At 37.9% G+C, this 22306-nt stretch overlaps 1 protein-coding gene across 1 annotated transcript in view; it reads left to right on the top strand.

Moving 5' to 3' along the window:
* The first annotated feature begins 15024 nt into the window (after positions 1-15024).
* Positions 15025-22306, top strand: part of LOC583397 (neuronal acetylcholine receptor subunit alpha-10) — a 29587-nt gene continuing 22305 nt past the window's right edge. Inside the window, exon 1 of the mRNA XM_783306.5 lies at positions 15025-15421. Within this exon, the coding sequence (XP_788399.5) occupies positions 15337-15421 (85 nt within the window). The 5' untranslated portion in view covers positions 15025-15336. The remainder of the gene's footprint in view (positions 15422-22306) is intronic.

Below are 22306 nucleotides of genomic sequence, written 5' to 3'. Positions count from 1 at the left end.
AGTTTTAATACGAACATTGCTTAAAAGGCCAGGACGATCGAATTATTATAAAGAGTTACGTGACTACAAACTCTTTTTTCCCTATGGTACAGGGTTCAAATACGCGATTTACGGCGCCACTAAAATGTATGTCTATACTGAAATAACTTTTAACAGAGAGATAGTGAAACAATAATGAGTAGGACATTCAAAGAAGGGGGAGAGGGGTCGATTTTACGGATTGCAAACGATGCGTCAATTCATTTTTTTATTATTCAAACTGATTAGTTGTCCGCTGAGCTACATACTTTAAGTCGTACTTCATTAGCTTTACTGGTCAAAATCTTCATATAGCTGACAAGGCAAAATTATCCTTCATAGATAATTATGTGTAATTAGGTTTTTACATTATTCAGATATGATTATTTACGTCAGAGACCGACCTGTAACGTCACCATCCAAAAATGTGACTCAGTTCCTAACGGGTCGCCTGAGCGAGTTTGTAGGCGAAGACAGAGAGCTGACCAAGACAGTGAACGTGCCCCAGACCAACTTTCATCTTCCTCTTCATAGTTCTTGGGTTCCTTGGAAAGGATGTAATTAGTGTCGCCAACAATTTACGTTTAAAAAAAAAATGACGCATGGCTATAGATGTAAGATATTGAGGCGCTATGACCTCAGCAAATGAAAGGTCATCGTGATATACATACACGTCTGAGCGAAAGGCTAGAAAGAAAGTTGAACCTAATAACAGCTTAGTAGGCCTAAAGAAGCTTTCTTATTTCTATTTCTTCACAAAATGGTGTCAATGGTTATGTATCAAAAGCGTATATTTTGCCATTGTTGTTTGATTGTGTGTTTGTTTCAATGCAGGTCTGTGTGCGTGTGTGTGTGTGTGAGAGAGAGAGAGAGAGAGAGAGGGGGAGAGAGAGAGAGAGACTGAGGGGGAGGGAGAGGAAGGGAGGGTGAGGGGAGGATATACAGGCTGCTGCTGCTACTATTACTTCTATAATATACTACCAAAACCCCCAAATAAAACTAGTACTAGTACAAAGACTACGAATAATTCTACAAAGATGCCGACGATGACGTCGACAACTACTTCTAAAATGTTGATATATCACTAGGTCATGATTTAAACATTCATGTCATAGATTTCATGAATTATAAGGGAATTGTGCCAAAATTTCTCCCAAGACAATTGTAATGTTTATCTGTAGTAGATGTGGACTCATTACATCACTCCATCATGGTCATCGTTATCCTTCTTCTTTTTTTTTTCTTCTACTTCTTCTTCGCCTCCTTCCTCTTCTTTTTATTCTTCTTCTTCTTAATCTAATTTTTCTTTTTTTTCTTCTTCTGATTCTTCTTCTTTTCTTGTTGTTGTTGTTGTTGTTGTTGTTGTTGTTGTTGTTGTTCGTTTTCTTCTGTTTGTTCTTCCTGTTCCTCTTTTCCTTCTTTTTGTCTTTTTCAGCCTCTTCTACTCATCATTATAATAATAATAATTTGTTATTATTATTATTATTATCCTTATTATTTTGTTATTACTAATAATATTATTATTTTCATTATTATTATTGCTATTATTAATGCTATTATTATCATCTTATTATTATTATTATCATCAATATTATTATATATCCATAGCTTACGGACAAGCCCCACCCAACATGCAACTTGTCCTTCAAATGACCCTACCACCCGGAACTGTAATCAATCGAGAAATTAATACGATACTTCACAATAACAAGAGAATTACTGGTCATGTGGCAGAAATATGAGGGTTGGTCAAGGCTTTAAACGGATTGGGTATCTTTGCCTCCTTTTCTAAAAAAAATCCTGGAATTAGCTCATGCTGCAATCATAATTATAAACCTTTTGGCCAGTCAGGAATCCCATGCCTTTTACAAACCGATCGCCTGTCTGATTATCAAGATACTTATGATTGGAAATTGAAATTTCAAAAATCGTTTTCTTAACGGTTTTTATAACACTACAGTCTATTGGGAAAAATGAGTATGGTAAAACCGGTCACTCAAAGAGTTTTACTTTTTTGAGTCACTTCATGGTCATTTTGAAGCGCAATTTTTTTAGGACTTCAATATCACACCATATCACAGGCGCTGATAACACGTAGGGCCTTGCATCTAAGATGTGTAAAACTGGAAACGTTGTTAAACAATGCCTTTAAAGCAGTCAACAATTAATCAAACGACTCGAAGCAACAACGACAATAAGTATCAGGAAACATGGAAGCCTACAAATATTGGTGATAGGTGTAAAGTTTGAGTCTGAAAAGTATAATGACAATGATAACAAAAGATGCTAATGATAATCATGATAATTTTATTAGTCTTAATGTATGTAATTATTCACTACATCTACGATGTCTCTGAGCGCTTTAAATAATTATAACCAATGTTATCCCATGAATATTTGAACACTTTCCACACCTTTGGAAGCATTCAAACCAGGCGCCAGTTTGAGGCGAACTCAATTCTGAAGGAATCGCAAAGGCGTTCACATTCTACCGGGTATGTAACACCTGTTTTAGGAGAAGCAATGTAGGTTTTAAAAAATGCCTTAGTCGAGGACTTGTGCGGGGATCGAACCCACGACCTTGCATTTCTAGTTTAATGTTCAAAACCACTCGACTACAACACCTTTACTATACAAAATGGTATAGGAAGAGAAAGAAAGATGGATTGTCCAGACTGTCACAGATATTTCACCTCTAAAAATAAATGTGCACTAATGTGGCTTTAATTGTGAAAATGTTGAGGGTACTTGTAAATAATACATTCTGATCTTCAGTTTAGAGTGTAAACCAATCCGCTGTCACTTATACCAATATAATCATTAATCAAAGTCACTACCTGTAATGACAAGTTGTTTGTTATATTTTTTTAACTGGTAGTGTATCATTGCGTGGGCTATTGCAATAAAAATGAAGCTGTTATCACATTCATGAAGCAAGCGATGCCAAGCCTTTCTCAAAAGTACTGCAACATTATAACGCACGCTTAGTTCTCGCCCCCTACCGAATAGCGCGAGTAATTTGATAACGATGACGGTAGTATTATAGTTCAAGTAATGTATATATTCAATATGATAAAAGTTTAATGTTTTAGGGGCTTTGGACGCAGTAAACAATTTTTTTGCTGGGGCCATTTGACCTCGCTCTGTGATGGGGGTGGGTGGCAGCATGAGGCGGCAATCGTGTCCAAAACAGGTTCGTTAAAATTATAACGACCCAGAAATTCTTTGATTCGTTTACACAAATTTCATTCAAAAATGCCTTCAAGTTGGAAATTATAAACAATTTCTGCCGAAATGAGATTATGAAGCGTTTGTTTATTCTAAATATGTTTTTGCTATTTTTTTGTAAACAAACCGATAATGTGAAACGTGAAATGAAGAATATGAAAGTAATCCGATCTGAACTGAACTAAACTAAAGAACCAACATTTTTTATGTAATTGCAAATCCTAATAGATAAGTGTACCATCTTTATTCCTACATGACCATTACTTATATTCCAACTATCATACATGTGTATCTCAATCTGATATAATTATGGTCTGTCTTGCCTTCCCGTGAATCACTTTTTATTGCAATAGATCATTCAACCCTGAATGCAGTGTCTCGTAAAGAGTTCCTCATCATTCGTCTAATCCATTAAGCCCGGATCGATTTTTATTGAAAAATATAAATGTCGGTCAATTAAGGGAAATGATGTTGCATGAGTTGCGATGATTACCGGTATATTTTTCCCAAAATCATGCGCTAGCCCACTTAACGTTAATGGCATCGTTTAATAATGTTAAATCTGAGATGCATGGTCCTACGTGTATTAGTGCCTGTGATATGGTGTGATATTGAAGCCCTAACAAAATTGACTGTAGTGTTATAAAAACCGTTAGGAAAACGGTGTTTTAAATGTCGATTTCCAATTATAAATATCTTGATAATTAGACAGGTAATCAGCTGTATAAATTATTAGATCCCTGACTGACCTAAAGGTGTATAATTATCATTGCAACATGAGCAAAATCCAGGATTTTGTTTAGAATCTGAGGCAAAGATACCCAATCCCTTTAACTAGGCCTTCTGCCTAAGTAGGCGTTCAACGGTATTAGCGACACGACACGTCCAACATTTCGGGACCATTGCACGAAAGAGCTAACATTTTGGAAGAGACGTAATAACATCATGTTGGCAGTGGTATCCATTGAGAAAGAGGACGATTTGAACTAATCAATGTCTCGCGAGCATTTGGCTTCATGGCGAACATTATTATGAATGTCATTTTCATTTCATTTAATCTCTCTCTCTCTCTCTCTCTCTCTCTCTCTCTCTCTCTCTCCTTCTCTCTCTCCCTCCCCCCCTCTCTCTCACTCTCTCTCCATCTATGTCTGTTCATGCAACCGCGTGTAATATCCTTCTTTCCCAGCTTTACGATCATATCGGTAGATCAGGGACCCGTTTCACAAAGCCTTTTTTCAATGACAAATGACAGAAATCAGTGACAAATCTGCTGATAACCAATCAGAAGCAAGGATTTCAGTAGCTTATAACAAAAACTGTCATTTGTCATTGATGACAAGTTTTGTGAAACGCCCCCCCCCCCCAGGTCTATGACGACAAGGGGAGGGGAGGGGGGGGGGGGCAGCACAGTCTTAAAAGATTACAAAAAGTAAAGCTACAGGTGTTGAGGACCTACATGTAGCATTCCCTCCCACCCATGACCTGCTATTAAATTACTTTGAATTAAAAACAAAACACTTCTGATCGTAACTCTTCATTGTCTATCGAACTTAATGAATAAATAACCATATCCAATATCGACATCGGACTTTCTTTACAGAGTAATTTTTTCGACAGGATGTCGATAACATTTTACTGGTTTTAACACCCCAGCTAAAAAGTTAAGCTGCAAGTAAGTGTTGAGGACCTAGCATTCCCTCCCTATCCATGACCTGCCTGCTATTAAATTACTTTGAATTAAAAACAAAACGCTTCTGATCGTAACTCTTCATTGTCTATCAAACTTAATGAATAAATAACCATATCCAATATCGGCATCTGACTTTCTTTATACAGTGTTTGTAATTTTTCGACAGGATGTCGATAACGTTTTCCTGGTTTTAACACCCCCAACGTGATAAAATAGCCATTAATGACACGATCAGCAATGTACTGTTAATAATAGACAGATTAGATTACAATGCGATGTCGCTGCTATGATAACAAGAAGACGTTCAAACTTAGCTTTTCCTTCAAATATGAAGAGGTTTCTGGAAGTGTAAACACATTAATGGTGTTCGACCATGTAAGAGTTTTTTCCTCGACTTTTCGATGTAAGTGGCGATACCGACTCATGCTTTTAATGAATGTTGTAGTAAATAGAAATATGTCTTCCCATATGATATGTGACTGACATCTCTTACCGTCAAAGTTCACTAGGGGGGGGGGGTGTTCAAAGTCCATTAGGAGGTGGGATGGCTCAGTGGTAGAGCAGTGGTCTCGTAACCGGAAAGTCCCGGGTTCGAAACCAAGTCGAAGCGCTAGTGCCCTTTGGTAAGGCATTAATCCTCATTTAATATCCAGCCCCTCTAAAAGACTCAAAGCCGCCGGCCCCATGTTTACTTACAAGCATACACATGCCTATTATTAGTCAGATTAAACAAAAAGAAACAAAAAGTATAATTTGCGCTCTACGAGAGTAAAGTATTATTTATATTAAACAAGATTGCAAAGAGAATCCGAAAAATCAACTTAAGACAATTTCAGCAGTGTTGTCCATCCCCCGTTTGAATGTGCGAACATGACTTTGACATACTATGTAACGTGAATATGATTTGTATGGGATATATTCACTAGGGTCTTGTATTCACCCCTGGGTTAATTTGTTCGTAAGTACTTGCTACTGTGTTGTATTAATATTCTAGATCGATAAGAACTTTTCTGTCCGAAAAAAATAAATGGCATCACCTATCTTCATGTTATATTTGAGAACATTAAGAATTATTTTTTTCCGAGATTAATTCATTTGTAAATAATGCAGATCAAATGTTTGTTCCCCCAAAGTATGTGATTGGCATCTCTTGTTTTTTCAAAGTATATTTGAGAGTGTCTGACTCTAGACTCCTCTTTTCAAATTAAAGCATTCATCACGTTGTGTACTTGAAGTATTACATGACCACGTAACCAGTGACACCGGAGAAGGGTGGTACTATTGAAAGGCGCTAGGTTGACTCAAATTTCCTGATATAAAAGCTAATAAGCGCAGAAATTAATCATACGATAAAAGACAAACAAAACGTCGTTGTCGCACTAAATAAACGTCATTGCATAATTGTGTTGTATTAAGGGTATAAGTTTACAAAGTACTGAGTAGCTAATAGACTTTCTTCATATTTTCAGTCACTGTCAGTGCTCTTAGTTTTGACTCAAAAGCACAAACAGTTGACCCCCAAAAGACCTCAAATCTTTGTTCATGTCACTCGTGCTCATTAATCTTGACACACTGAAAAGAATCAGTCAACCTCCCAAAGAACAACACTTGTTTAATTATCATCTAAGCGCTTTAAATTTTGACTTCGTTTAAAGAAACGTCAACTTTCTTCTTTCTTCATATCATCGGTGCTCTCTTGTTTGATACGAAAGAAAAAAACGAATAAAGGTTTCAGTCGATATCCAAAAGTACCCAAGGTGTTGTTCGTGTCATCCATGCTCACAAACTTGACTAAAGGCCCGGTCACACAGCCCTCCACGGGCGTATCGCGGCAGAATCACGGCCAAAAATTTCTGCCCGTGAAGCAGACGCTGTTGGACGCTTAGAGGTCGCGATAAAGACGCGATACAGCCGTACTTTACCCGTCGTTACACGCGGTAAGAAATTCACACGAGGTTGGCCGCGCGAAAAAGTTTTGGGCTGCCCAAAAATTTAGACCGCGGGTAATCGCGGGCGGTGCACGTGGTACACGTGGTACACACGCGGTAAAGACGCGGTACAGACGCGGAACGAACGTGCTAGGACGTGCTACGGCCGCGGTTAAGACGTGGTTACACGCGGAATTGGACGCGAAATTTTAGCGGGTAATCGCGGGTGGAGCACGGTCATAGCACGTTTGTTCCGCGTCTGTACCGCGTTGTTATCACGTGCATTAGCGTGTGTACCGCGTGTAAGCGTGGTAGGCCGCGGTACCGCCGCGCTTCACCCGCGATAAGGACGCGGAACAGTCGCCGGCGTCTGTTCCGCGGGCATACCACGGGTAAACCGCGGGTAAGCCAATTTTGCACATTTTCCACCACGGGCAACCGCGGGCAAAAAAAAATCGCGAAATTTTACCCGCGATACAGACGCGAAAGGCTGTGTGACCGGGCCTTTAATGGCATGCATGGAAAGAAAAGGTCGGCCTCGAACTTGTCCGAAAGATTAACAAACTTTGTTCATATCGTCAGTTTTCACAGATTTGACTCGATGAGAAGAATCAGTCGACCTCCAAAGAAACAAAACGTTCTTCTTATTTTATCATCTTAGTGCTCACAGCTACGATTAAATGGGGAAAATGACATCCAAAAGGCCTCAGATAATCACGAAATTCAATGCCGTACATCAACAATAGGCAATCGTGATTTCAAATGTTTATATTTGTCGTTCAATTCGATTAGAGGACAAACGAGAGTTTAAACAAAGAACATGCCTCTGTACAAACGTGCCTAGTGAAAAAAGAAAGTAACGTTCCTGATTTATAGCTCGATAAAGATTTTACATTGTAATTCGTCGACTGTCTGCAAGAAGACCGTTGGATTTTATCTCACCTAATACGATTAGACAGAGAGGGATGAAAATTTGCTCAGACTATGACAAAGACAGAAATAAAATGGAAGCGTTAAGCAATAATAGGATGTATAGTGCTCGATCTACATGAAATGCGAAGGTTTCTTTTATTATATCTTCTCTAGACCCATAACCATTTACGATCGGACAGAGGCGGAATGAAAATTATTTACAGTCCGTTATCGTAAATTGAAATGAAAAAATGGGTAATAAAGTCAGTTGGAAATGGATTGAAGCTGTCATGCTAAGAAATAACGACAAAAATAATAATCAAGATAATGGATTAACAACGGTTTACTATACCAGAGAGAGAGGGAGAGAGAGAGAGAGAGATAGAGAGAAGGGGAAGAGAGAGAGGGAAGAGAGAGAGAGAGAGGGGGAAGAGAGAGAGAGAGAGAGAGAGAGAGAGGGAAGAGAGAGAGAGAGAGAGAGGTAGAGAGAGAGAGAGAGGGAAGAGAGAGAGAGAGAGAGAGAAAGAGTGGCAGAGAAAGAGAAAGAGACAGAGACAGATACAGAGAGAGAGAGAGAGAGAGTGAGCCATTAAGATGCATTAACTAAAAATGACGTTTTATATAGGATTTCCCGGCCAAATTCGCGAGTTTGTCATTCAAATTAATTTGTCTTGCGTTCAAATTCGACGGTTTTAGTGCAGTCAGGTACATCTCGGGTTTATATTCCCTTTTCCAGTTTTCAAATCTATGGAATTTTCGTTAGAATCTATGTATGTTTCATTCAAATTAATGAACAATGTGCTTCTTTCGCTATTTGGTCATTCGATTTGGCTCAACACGATCTTCTGACAACGCGACGATGTACTTTTAGCATTCTAATTCATTTGTAGCATTCAAATTAGCACTTTGTGCACTTAAATTGATGGTCAATATACATTTCTCGTTTATTACACACTTTTTCTTTCAAGATTGTTTTTTCATGTGTATTTCATCATATTTCATTTTCTTGCATTTACATATTTATACTTACAGCATTTCAGTTTCATTGTTAAGAAGAAAAAAACGACTTGCATCTACGGACCTGATGGTCTCAGTATATTTGTAAATGTTCATGTAAAGAAGTTGTTTGTCTTATGTTTCATCATAAATTTATCATAATTTCATCATAATTTCATTATGGAAGAATGGTACTATATTGTGACTGGGGTAGGGACTAGAGTCAACAATTTGAACATGATTCATTATTTAGCCATGTCTTTAGCCATCGATCTGCTGGCGGGCAAGTAAACTATGAAACTCTTTAAGAAAAACAGAGGGGTGTACTGGGTATAAGAGACGATGTGAATTACTTTTGTAAAATTCCGAGTCTGTAGTAAAAAGGGGCGATTGAGGGTACCCCCACCTTTCCCGGGTATATGAACATGTCAAGGCAGAAATGCCATATCCCTTGATTTCGCCCCTTCTTTACTTTATGTCTGACTACACCCATCTGCATTGTCCTAAAAATAAATAAATGGAATAACAGCTTAGACCCCAATGGCAAATCATGCATTTTAACTGCATTATTTAAAAACTGTAAAAGTTTGTTGCAATTCTTCCCCCTAACATTCCTAACTTGAATAAAAAATATTACGAATACGAATGACAGGTGTTAATTTGAATGATAAAAATTACGCTTCGACAAGTGAATATTAATTTGAATGCTAGTTGAGCAGTTTCTAAATTGAATGACAGATCTATGAAACCCTTCGACCAAAATCCTAAATTAAATAAAAAAACTGGAAAATTGAATGATAATTGGCATGGCAAAGCCGATCTGCGCTAACTTAAATGCAAAGTAAATGAATTCGAATGACAAACACGCGAATTTGGCCGGGAAATCCTATATTTATGGAGGCACAGAGGTTGAATACAGATTTATAGATAAGCAAAGAGACAGTCGTGAAGTACATAGAAACCCAACCTAATTCATAAAGGAGTAAACATACAAAAATCTTGAGAGAAAGGTAAACAGACACAATAAAAGAGAGAGACTCGTATAACTCGGCAGCATGGAGCATGAAGTAATGGACAATTTCAAATAAACAAGTTGCCAAAAACGTGTCCTAGGACAGTTTGTATGTAATAAAAATGTCATTTCGAATCGATCCGGCGAGGGAAATGACATTTCGAGCTCAAATTTGGTCTTATTGCTTGTCCGAAGAGTTATATGCGATTACATCAAAAGTGATGAGACGTATGAGCAACTTGTGATGCTACTTTATGAACGACGGGAATATAGAATAAGCGACTTACGAAGAACCGGTACAGGTATAAGGCAACGGTCTGTAATTCTGTTATTTGTGAAGAATCGCCAAAATTGTCAGCTATAGCAATAACGACTGAGGAGAGTGTTTTACATTCATGGTTGTGCATGCAACTTGATTTTGTAGTTTTCTAAGGTCAAAGGTCAAAAAAATATTACCGCGGTTTATCATTTCATATGAGTCTCTTATCAACGTTATTCATTTTCGATGGTATGGACGATTTCTATAGGCCTACCCATTCGTCTTACGCGCCACCAGTCCGCCGCTAACAACTGTACTGCGGGGGTGTTAGGGGTTAGAGGTACACGAGGCGTTATTTGTTTGACGTAGGATTGCGTCAGTGAGTGGCACTGCATTGACGCGCAATGTAAGCGAAATAACGTACACAACATTAAAGGCAAACTGAACATTGCAAACATTCATTTGGATATCCGGCGTATATAGGCACTGGCAGTATGATAAGCATGCTTGGTTAACGCAGGTAATAATCTAAACGAAATGATGCCTCGTTTGCAATAGCTAATGCAGCAGCAGTCATGGATATTTCTAAATGAATAAATATAAAACTCTGTGATATGATGGCTTTCCCTCAATATTTTGATGGTGATCGTAATTTGACGTAAAGGTGGACCTAATTACACTCATCATTTCCTTTAGATTAATACGACCATGGAGGTCCGTGATACGGCATACATCTTTGGCCCTTGATTTGTCATCTAATTAAACATGTTCATAGCTATACGGTTTGAGTTATTACACCACGCATCACGCATTTTGCCACGACGATATAAAAGTCTGATTCCTATAGGTTGACTTATTACATAATAATCGTTACACTCGAAGAGCCGTTTTTCTGACGTAGGACTACGTCAAAAGTAAAAACTGGCGCAGCTTTGACGTAGTTATGTATTAGACAGGTGTTGATTAAAGGTATTACGAATATTCTTATAAGCTCTTTTCATCTCCGAATCAGGAATGGTCTAATCCACGCGCTAATCATAGATTCCCACTTCATATGTTCAATATCAAACATTTCAAAGGTCTACTAAAAGACGTAAAAAGATGGGAGTTGTTGCTACCTTGTTTGGCGTTCAACAATAAGGGATAGAGCAACGTCGATCTGGCGCTGCTCAGTGGCTGCCGGGCTCACGATCAATTGGGCAAAAAGAATTTCCGTTTCGGTTTAATAAAATTTGGAGTGAACTATTAGGCTATCATTATTATTATTATTATTATTATTATTATTATTATTATTATTATTACTATGCTCTACGAATGGCACGATGTTCTAAGGATATGCAAAAGATGTTCTTCGAATATACATGCAAAGTCGAATCATGTCATTCATTAGGTAATTGTAAATTCCCCCCAAAAGAGCAGTAGCGGATCCAGGGTGGGGGCACGGGGGCCCGGGCCCACATCCCTGGCAAACAAAGTTGATAACCACAATATACCCTTGTTTTTTTGTGTTAACATTACCCCCCTTCCACCCCCCCCCCCCCCCCCCCCCGTTTTCAACGCTAAATATTTTCTCACGAATTGGGCCCCGCCCTCGCCGCCGGCTGGATCCGCCCCTGTATTCACGATGTTCTACGGATATACAAAAGATTTGCTACCACGATCACAAAGACTTTCAAGAAATCACGTCAATGCTAATTTCATTACCTGACTGTATTGCCCAATAAATAAACACGTTTGGATTACGTCATTGAATACATCGAGCTTATTGACAAGGCTATCGAAATCGTCTAAAGATGATTTTTTTTGTTTTTTTGTTTTGTTAAGTCTTTTACGATCGCGGTCAATACGAATGCACATGTCTTGTATTGCCGAATATTGGACGAAACTCTGACTCAATTCTTGTGTTAAACAGAAGCTATAAAAACTAAACAGTCATTATTATAAAGAACAAATATCATATCATTAAACATAAATAAAACTCAAATACAAAATGCTTTCATTCGTACCAAGGTCCGTGCCAGAAGCTCCAATTGTTGACCCGCATGCGTTGAAGACGAGAAATCCAAAAAGGGTGAGTTTCAACATTGTCGTAATCACTCCTTGCTCCAGTATAAAGAAGAAACTGTGATTAATAAGATGCTAAGACAGAAACAGAATGAGACATAACGTTATTATCCTCTTATCCGACTACACTAGTTCTATCGGATGATAGCTTTTCACAAAGGATTCTTGATGCGATATATTTATCCGAGTATTAGATCATGCACGGTACTTTTCAAAAGCGCGCGCGTTCCCTTTCATAGGTTGAACGAGTTCGAGGTAAATTCGCCGCACGTCCGTTACGGAGATGGTATGGTCGTCGAAAAGTGTAGGCCTATTCCCGCTCTCTCGGCTTTAACGATTCTGCCAACAGAGTCTTTGGCGGATCCTGGCTGGGTGGGGTTTAAGGGGCATGCTCCTCAGCCCTAAATCTCCTGTGCTTTATACCTACTTGAGGGCTTCTAGATATGTGCTCTCCCTGCCCAAAATGAAAACCTTATTATTATCATGATTCGTTTATTTTCATATAAACACTTATTTATTTATTCATTTATTTATTTATTTGTTAATCTATTAATTGATTGATTAACTTCATATTTCATTTATTTATCTGGTTTTTTTCTCTCTTCCTTTTTTTTTTCATTTTTTTTCCCAGTTATTTCAAAAGTGATATTATGTTAAATGCCTCTGAATGAAGTGATAACCGTTTTTTCGTCAGATATTTTAGAGGCAAAGATATCCTTCCAAATTTAATCATTGTTTTGTCTTTCCACTGTGGATCTTTTGTTTGTTTTACATGGATCCTCCCTATCACTAATACTGAACCCTGGATCCACAAATATACGCGTGAATCAAATTAGTCTAATTACGTCAATCAATTATTCAGATTGTTACGCATTCCCTTTTGTAGTTTAAATGTTCCGCAGGAGAGCCTCCCATCTCAATCTAACCACATCAAAAAAAAAAAAAAAAAAAAAAAAAAAACGATTAAAATAACAGATGTGTAAATGACAAGCAAACATAGGCACAACTAATTAGTCTAATTACGTCAATCAATTATTCAGATTGTTTCGCATTATTTTATCTCATTCAAATGTTCCGCAGGAGAGCCTTCCATCTCAATCTAACCATACCAACACAAAAATGATTAAAATAATGGATGTGTGACTGACCGGCAAACATTGGCACAACTATGACTAAAAACCCTTTAGTGGTAGCGAGCTTCGGTATTGAGGGGCATCAGAAACAAATGACAGATTAAAAGGGACGGGGTTCGAGTCCCTGGCACGGCACTGAAGTTCATTGACAAGACATTCGTCTACATTTTGTAACACTATCGAAACATATCTAGACCCCCTCCAAAAGTTACCATCGTGACTTTTTCGATTAGAACAATCACTCACGGGAGAAAAACGTTTTAAAGTCCTACCACATTATTTATGGATATCGAATGATAATTTTTTTTAAGGAATTATCTATCAGTTCTCAAATGGGATTCTAACGAGGCAAGAAAATTGTTTACTGATTCGTACTATCAGGATACAATGTTTAATACGCAGGAATATTCATGAGGGATCAATCGCCAATGAATATGTTTTGATATATATTTCTGGCAGTATTTACTCTATTTTATGCTAATCACCTTGCCCACGAAAATAAGAGTCAGAGGCTTTCGGAAGGATTTATATGAGATGCAGTGGTTTTATCATTCAACAAGTTATTTTCATAATCAGCCCGAGAAAGAAAATGTCGGAAAGGATAACGGAAAAAATGAGCAAAATGATTGAATACTGTCTTAACATGATCATGAGGAAGATGGGAAAAGAATTTGAGGGGCAATCTAATATCGGTATGATAATAGCGACAATTTTGATTATTCTGATTATTCCTCGGTAGATATTAAGTGCAATCAGTTGACACAATGGGGTTAAGAATTTGGAATGAAATGCATGTACTACGTATATGACGTACGATAACAATAATATAAGTCCCCTAACCCTATATTTCGGAAAGGTACATTTATATGATGTATTCATAAAGAGTGTGGAATTTTGAAATAACACGGGTATCCATTAATATAAATATTATTTACGTTCTGATTATTCTTAAATATAGATATTTGATTTAATCATTGAAACCAAGGGATACAGAATTCGTAATACAATACTATTTTCGAGTATCTATAAAATAGCAATACTATTCACGTTCTGGTTATATTTTGGATTGTCTCTGTACCTAGAAGGAGTAATTTTTTATAATTTAATGAAATAATTTGCAAGTATATATCATTTTTTTAAATCATTTAATCTATTACTCGTCCACCCTCTCTCTCTCTCTCTCTCTCTCTCTCTCTCTCTCACTTTCCGCCTCTCTCTCTCTCTCTCTCTCTCTCTCTCTCTCTCTCTCTCTCTCTCTATCTCTCACTTTCTCTCTTTTCCCACTCGATCCCCCTTTGTCATATTCAACCTCCTCTCTCTCCGTTATCTATTTTCGTCTTTCCTTTACTCTATCTTACTCTCTATTTCCATATCACCCACTCTTACTCTCTGTCTCTAAATCTCTCTCATTCTTATTTTTCTCCTAGTATTACCCTCACATTCTTTCTTCTACCCCTTCTCTCTCTCTCTCTCTCTCTCTCTCTCTCTCACTCTCTCACTCTCTCCCTCACCCCTCTCTCTCTCCCTCCCTCTCTCTCTTCCCTCTCTCTCTTTCCCTCTCCAACTATCTAGCTCTCTCTACCACCTATCTCATTCTTTGTTTCTCATTTCCTTTCCCCTCTGTCTCCACGACCCACCCCCTCTCTCTCCATCTGTCTTCGTCCCTCTCACCTATTTACAAGTTGCTCCCAATGGGGTATATTTTCAGGGATCAGCTCAACATCTTGCTCCTGCTTGTTGTCAACAGCGCCATCTCTCTCTCTCTCTCTCTCTCTCTCTCTCTCCATACATCCACTCTACATGTTCACCAACCCTCAATACTTCTGTGCATGTCATTACTCCCGTCTACCCAAGTCTGTACCGTGAATAATAAATGAAACTACACGGAGATTTCGCAAATTGTGCTCGAACAAAACCTGAAATACTAACCATACATAACTACATACTCGAGACATGAATACGCTTCAATCCATCGATTTTAAAACCCAGAGCTTGTGTTGACAACCTGGAATTTTGCCGGTGCGGAACGCTTTTTGTTTTCGATCATTCAATTTGTTTCCTTTTGCCAACTAGTGGCGGGAAAGCAGCGGAGCAGAATGGAACAAATTTCTTATCCAGTACGTATGGTATCCGTCGCCTGTTTCTTGTGGACTATCCTTAACCCAACGCCATCATGCCGAGGTAAGAAATAACTTTCAAATTTAATCTAGCTTATCAGATTGGAGAGATTTTTCACGGTCGTCTTCATACATTTACTGAAATTATGTACAATTTTAATCACACTTAGTCAAACTCTGCATATATATTATATAGGGTGGCAAAAAATGGACATCTAGTCGCAAATATGAACAAAATATATCATACGGTTAGTTGGAAGCAATACTATGATCATACTATGAGCAAACGTTGAATTAAAAAAAAAAACCGTGATACAAAATACAATTCCCAGATTAAGGTTTAATTAGCTACACAATTGTGATGACTCAGTCTTAGATAATGACTACATGTGTTACTTTAGTACATGATCTGGTTTTTCACGTTTTAAGTGAAGGGCTCTAATGGTTGCAATCGTAATGTCAGTAGGCTAAATTTCACATTGTTCTAAAAAGCATTTTAAATTACGTTATTCATGATATTGATATGATTTACTTCCATCATTTTAAAAACATGTGAACGTATGTATTACACGTCGTTTTGTTCTTAAATTTCATGATACTTGTTAACGTATAAAGCTCAGAAAGAGCAAATACCCTGGATTTTCCCATAAATCTAAATGGAAAGAACAAAAGTATTATATTTAGAGTTAAGTGTAAATACATGTGATATGAAGATACATTTGTATATCAGAACGATTCATCGTGTGCGCTGGAATTTATTACTGATCGTATCCTTCAAAGATTAGAGGTGATATTGAGAGCTGGTGGATTTCACTGTGAAATAAGCAGTTTAGAGTTATCCGGAGTGGTTGATTATGTATTAAGTAGGAACAGGTTGAGCAAAATATTGTTGAAAATCATTGTCATATACGTGCATGGGAGTACACGAACCTGTGACATATGACGTTGGTTAAAAGTTTTGAACCATTTCAAGTTCTATTTAATATATAAGAGCACTTCAACTTCAAGAGCATTCACTTTCTTTAAGGATATTTCTATAACAATAATCTTCCACGTCAGAAAGCGCATTAATTATCTTTCACCGTCACGAAAGCGCTAATTTTCTCTTGAAGATTGAGACGGGGAGAAGACAGCTGGATAATTTTGTACCTGGAATCCTTCTTCAAAGATTTTAATTAAGACCGGTACAAATATATGCATACAGCACATTCTACACATACTCATTTTAATGATCAATTCGTAGAGATTGATTTATGAGGTTTCTGAAAAGATATCAACAAGTGTTACAATCATTTCTTGAAAAGGGGTATTAAAGTTAAATATATTCTAATGTTATGGACAAATGTGTACATTGTTCAATGTTTAAGCCCGTTGACGTTGTACATGAGGCGTTATTAGGGACTTTTAGATTTGCACGTTGACAGCTTTGACTGCAACGTGTGACGTCATTTTAAGGCACTGCGCATGCGTCACGTCGTCTCAGTCAGCGATCGAAAATGCGTCAACCTTGATTTTCCTAAATCTAGTACGGTACTAGTATATATGCCACGTGCGCATAAAATATACAGTTCCTCAGGTAGACAAAGGAACATCCCTTCCCTGCTATCCACCTGTTCTACACATTGTTACATAATAGCAGTGAAGGAATGTTCTACCACAGCAATATGCCATTTTCGTAATGTAACCAAATTGAATGCATAGGTCTTTGTGAAGTGCCTCAATACAAACTATTTCATTCACCTGATAAGAATAATAGTATTTCAATAGACAGAATCCTAACTGCATACATTAGTTGTTTCCAGGTTGGACAAACATTATGGCTTGACCTACCTAGCAACACTTAATATATGCAGTTGCATTCTGACTATTGAAATACTATTATTCCTATCAGGTGAATGAAATAATTTGTATTGTGCACTTCACAAAGACCTATGCATTAAATTTGGTTACATTACGAAAATGGCCTATTGTTAAGGGTAGAATGAGGAACTGTATATTTTGTCCTCTTTCTTTTTCTGACATGTTCATAGTGTTACTTCCTGCATGCATGTATATCGTCGAAAGCAATCTAAAAGATTTCTAATTGTAGTCAACATGGGCAGTTGAGTACGTCAACACGCATGATCAGTCGGCGTTCGTCGTGTTCTCGCCCACTCAATCTAAAAGTCCCTATTAAGAGATTAAGATGGCGTCAAATTGATATTCCTAGGTGTGAAATGGTGTACCTTTTCTATCTTTATGAATGCTGATACATATAGGTACCCTGCTTCATTGCACATACATGTACAACAGGTAAGACGATCAAGGCTGAATGGCAATCCAGGTGTGATATCTGGTGATTTCAATTTGCTGGCAGTTCTCCATTACCACTTAATCCTAAATAACCTGTGTATTTGATACATTATCTTCTTGTTTTCTTCCCATCCGTTTTCCAAGCAACTGACCAGTTTGTTACCCTTCTGTTAGATGATGTGCCCCATATTCTATTGTCTTTGGTTAGACGAGTTATGAAAGCCAAGTTGTGAGGTTACCTTGTTTAAAGTATTCTGAGTGAATTTATGAATGAATGAATAAATGAATGAATGAATATATACATGAATTAATAGATGAATATATAAATAAACAGATGCATAAATAACTTATGAAAAAATAGATTGATAAAATTGTTTATTCAGTTGACTAATAATCAAAGGCTTCCTCATCAGAAACTATGTCCATAAAATACCATGTTACGCATTATCTTATTTGCATCATCTTCAGATGGGATAGATGGACTTCTCAATCTTTTATCAGAAATACCGGATATACTAATAAAAAAAATAGCGCTTCATACCCAAATATCGTGCTTATTGCACATGAGGCGTCATTGCGGTTCCGTCATAAGGGACTTTGAGATTTACACGACGAGAACGTGGGCTGCCACGCGTGACATCCTTTTAAGGCAATGTGACGTCTTTTTTTTTAAAAAGGGCACTGGCAGTGCTCGGCAGTGCCTTAAAAGGATGTCACACATAGCAGTCCACGTTCTCGTCGTGCAAATCTAAAAGTCCCTATTACCTCCGCTAACCACGACTGCTAGGGCAATAGACATTCGTGATTCAACGCAGTGTTTGCACTGTTCATTCTAATGATAACAGTCTGCATTTACATAGCTCTTTATACGAAATGCCGTCTCAAAGCACTTAACAGGTCTGGGATTGTACCCACGACATTTGCCTTTTAAGTCAAGTGCTTAATCACTCGATACGACATCACTGATTTATTCTAGACTATATCAATCCGTGTACGAAATCACTACTCGTTCATGGCTCATCAAAGACAGGAGGAGTCACTGATCTAGTTCTAAGTCAAACAAAAGACGCCTCAATTACTTTAAAAGTTTCCATTTCATCTATTTCATTTATTAGCAAAATTAATGGAGCCAAAAAAAAGCGAAAGCTATAGTCATGTCCCATTACAGGTCACATGCGTTTTCCGTTGGTTCTTAGTGTGGGGGTGTTTGCGATTTGGAAGGGAAACTGTATTTTTTAATATTTTTTTTTAGCCTTGGTTGCTATTAAAATTCAATGGGACCATAGGCAGAGCCCCACAAACAAATGCTGGTAATGTGTCGCATTAAATAATATTATTAGACAGCTCTTTATGTCATTTGGGAAATTCGAGATTCACCAAACCTTAGACGTCTAACCTTCTTTCTCAGCTGTTATTCTTTAAATAATGGGTAAAATGTATCTTATGAGGCCACTTTACTATATATGCAACATCATTTTGAAAGTTTGTTTTTGTCATGTTTTAGGAGTAAATATTTTGCTAAGTAATTATTACCTTAAATGATCGGTAACTTTCCAACATATTACTTCAGTTGAAGCTTGTCCATCCAAGAGGGCACTAGATGTATCAAAGCTTTAGCCAATATATCTAGGGGTACGTCATATTCGTGAATTATAGCAATGCAAGAAGTAGAAAGATCGATCAAACGAGACAAGAGAAGTTGTTTTTGTAGTCAGGTGGTCTTCGGGTACAGATTGATTATATTTGAACGATGTTCAAGGGAAACGAAAAATATGGTCTTTATAGACAGATGGTTTTTAAGGCAGGTGGGGGAAAACAGGTTGCATTATGTATTACTTTTTTTTTAAAGTAAAAGTAAGTAAACAAAATAATAAACGATATCCACTAATCGTTGAATCAAAGTTCCCTCTCTCAATCTTCTGGTATACCTAATTTGTTTGACTAAAACATACTAATGCAATAATTTCGATGAAATTGAACTCTGATACTTTATTCTAACATTCTTGTTAATAACAAATGCAAAAAGTTCCGATGTCATTCACTTTGTTGTTACAGAGTCTCTAGAAAGCTCGTTTGTACTACACTGTTACATCTAGTGTTCCCTCATTCTAATTTCATATTTCAATCTGTCAAACATGGAAAGCTGACAAAGGATGGAATTATTTGAATTTCATTAAGTTGATAAGAAAATCTAATTCAATTTAGCTCATTTCTCCTGTGCACGCATGTTTTACTTGTATTTACTGCCGCCTCGGTGAATCAAATTTACATGTAATTTTTCTAAAGGCTTTTTTTTTCGAATTTGTGATTGACTATCTAGTCAGCGTTGCCTACCTTGTTTTTCTTTTATCATCGCTACGAATGTCCTTCGGTTTTAAATTATGTTCTCAGAGTGAATTCATTTGGCTTGCGGGCTTTTATCGAGCCAGTTGAAAACCCTCTGCTTCCCTCCTCTCTCTCTCTTACACAAACACACCCACCCGCACCTAGGTACGCATATCTCACCTTCCTCTGTCCATTCCCTCTCTTAGCCCCTCACTCTATCTCTATCTGTAACTTTTTTTATTTTTTTATCTCCCTTTGAATCTCTCTCCTTTTTCTCCAGTTTATCTCCCTCTCTCTCTCTCCTCTCTCTCTCTCTCTCTCTCATTTTCTCTCTCCCTCTTTATCTCTTTCTCTTACACAAACACACACATCCACTTACGCACGAGCACACACATATGTTTCCCTCCCCCTACCCTCTCTCTCTCTCTCTCTCTCTCTCTCTTTCTATGTCTATATCTTTTTTTCTCATGTGTCCATCCCCATTCCTACCTCTATCTTCGGTTTCTACATGATTGTGTCCTTATTTCTTTCTTTCTCCATACCTCTCCCCTTTCTCCCTCATCTCTTTATCTTCATTTGTGCGCTTTATTGTTTGTCTTTCTCTTTTCACCCTCTGTTATATGTCCTCTCCCTGTCCTTCAACTTCTCCCTGCCACCCATTTAATCTGCACCCACTTTCGCCATCTCTCTCTCTCTCTCTCTCTCTCTCTCTATCTCTATCTCTCTTTCTCTCTCTCTCTCTCTCTATCTCTCTCTCTCTATCTCTCTCTCTCCATCTCTCTCTCTATCTCTATCTCTCTCTCTCTCTCTCTCTATCTCTCCCTCTCTCTCTCTCTCTCTCTCTCTCTCCCTCTCTCTTCCCATTCTCTAATATTCGTTTCTATGACATCACCCATCAGTAAAATGTAATACCTGTAGCGTGGTGAAATGTAAACTTGAAACAGTCACGTTTCTGCTCGTGTGAGAATGAATACAAAATGAGATTTTTTGACATGGATCTGGTCGACCGGCCTAATTACTCAACATTTTTGAGGGGGCTGAGCCAGTAAGAATTTGAATATTTGCTAAAGCACTATAGGAACACTTTGACACAATTCTTGTTTCAATCCTCCCCCATAAGAAGCCTGAATAATTTGTTTTCAGTAATAATAAGTTTGTATCTTAATGCACCCTTGGTAAATAATGTATTTTATTTTACGAGGTCGCGAAGTAAAACAAAATAATGTGGAAAAGAATCCTTCTCTTCCTCTTTTGATCTTGCTTTCTGTTTCCTTTTCCCTCTTTCTTCCTCCTTTGTGTTCGTGAAACTTTGGCAGGAGGAGGGGGCATAGGACGGGGGCAACAGGACCCAAGCGCTACCACCAGTACTCCAGTTATTATAATTATCATCCAATTCTATACCAGTCGTGATGATCCGAGTCATCTCAATCAGACCCCTGTCTACCCCTCCTCATATCAAAGGGCAATAGGGCATAGACAATAGCTTAGTTAGCTAATGTGCTAATCGATTCGACATGCATGATGGCTGCATGATAATCAAGCTACCGTTCGCATCTCCTGTAGAAGCACTGTTGCTCCTTGAAACCCTTCCGAAGTGGTCACTGTCTCCCGTTTTGATTCACTGTTATGACTCACACTGGAGGGTGGGAGGATCGGGTGATGTTTGAGATCATGGTATGAACTCATGATTTAAATCTCGTGATTAGATCCCAGAATAAGCTCTGAGATTTAATTTGGAATTGTTTAAATCACGAGTTAAATATCTTTATCAAATCGTGAGATTCAAATGAGATTTAAATTGGATTTGAATCTAATGATAAAGATCTCGGATTAAAAATTCCTACGGTCAAAATCTCAGATTTGAAATCATGATTTAAACCTCATGATTCAGATAATTCTTGGTTAAAGCCCCCATCACACCAAACTGGTTCTCACTACGTTCTGAAAAATGAAAACTGTGTGCGAACGGAGTGAACGTAGTAGCAACTGTTTACGATCTGTATTAGAACTTCATAGACGTGCTCGGACCGGCCTGGACGGGAAGGGTGCTCTAGAATTTTGAGCCTGTTCAAAATGTTCCCCGTCCTGCAATTACACGGAGTGACAACGTACTTAAAACGAGATGGACGTACTTCGATGATACTAGAAACGTGTTACAACGTGACATGATCTAGCATCAATGAGCAAGAACGCGTAGGGTTATTTAGCCCTCGAGCCAGGACGGGATTGCACACGCACTAAAGGAGCGCGTTCGAACGCAATAAGAACGAGATGAGGACGAGTTGAACCGTCTCTGAACGGAGTGGTTGGGTTACAAACTAGCTAGAACTAG

The sequence above is a fragment of the Strongylocentrotus purpuratus genome, unplaced genomic scaffold, assembly GCF_000002235.5.
Source record: "Strongylocentrotus purpuratus isolate Spur 01 unplaced genomic scaffold, Spur_5.0 spur5_scaffold_2, whole genome shotgun sequence".
Taxonomy (NCBI): Eukaryota; Metazoa; Echinodermata; class Echinoidea; order Camarodonta; family Strongylocentrotidae; genus Strongylocentrotus; species Strongylocentrotus purpuratus.
This window is presented reverse-complemented; position numbering and strand designations above follow the sequence as displayed.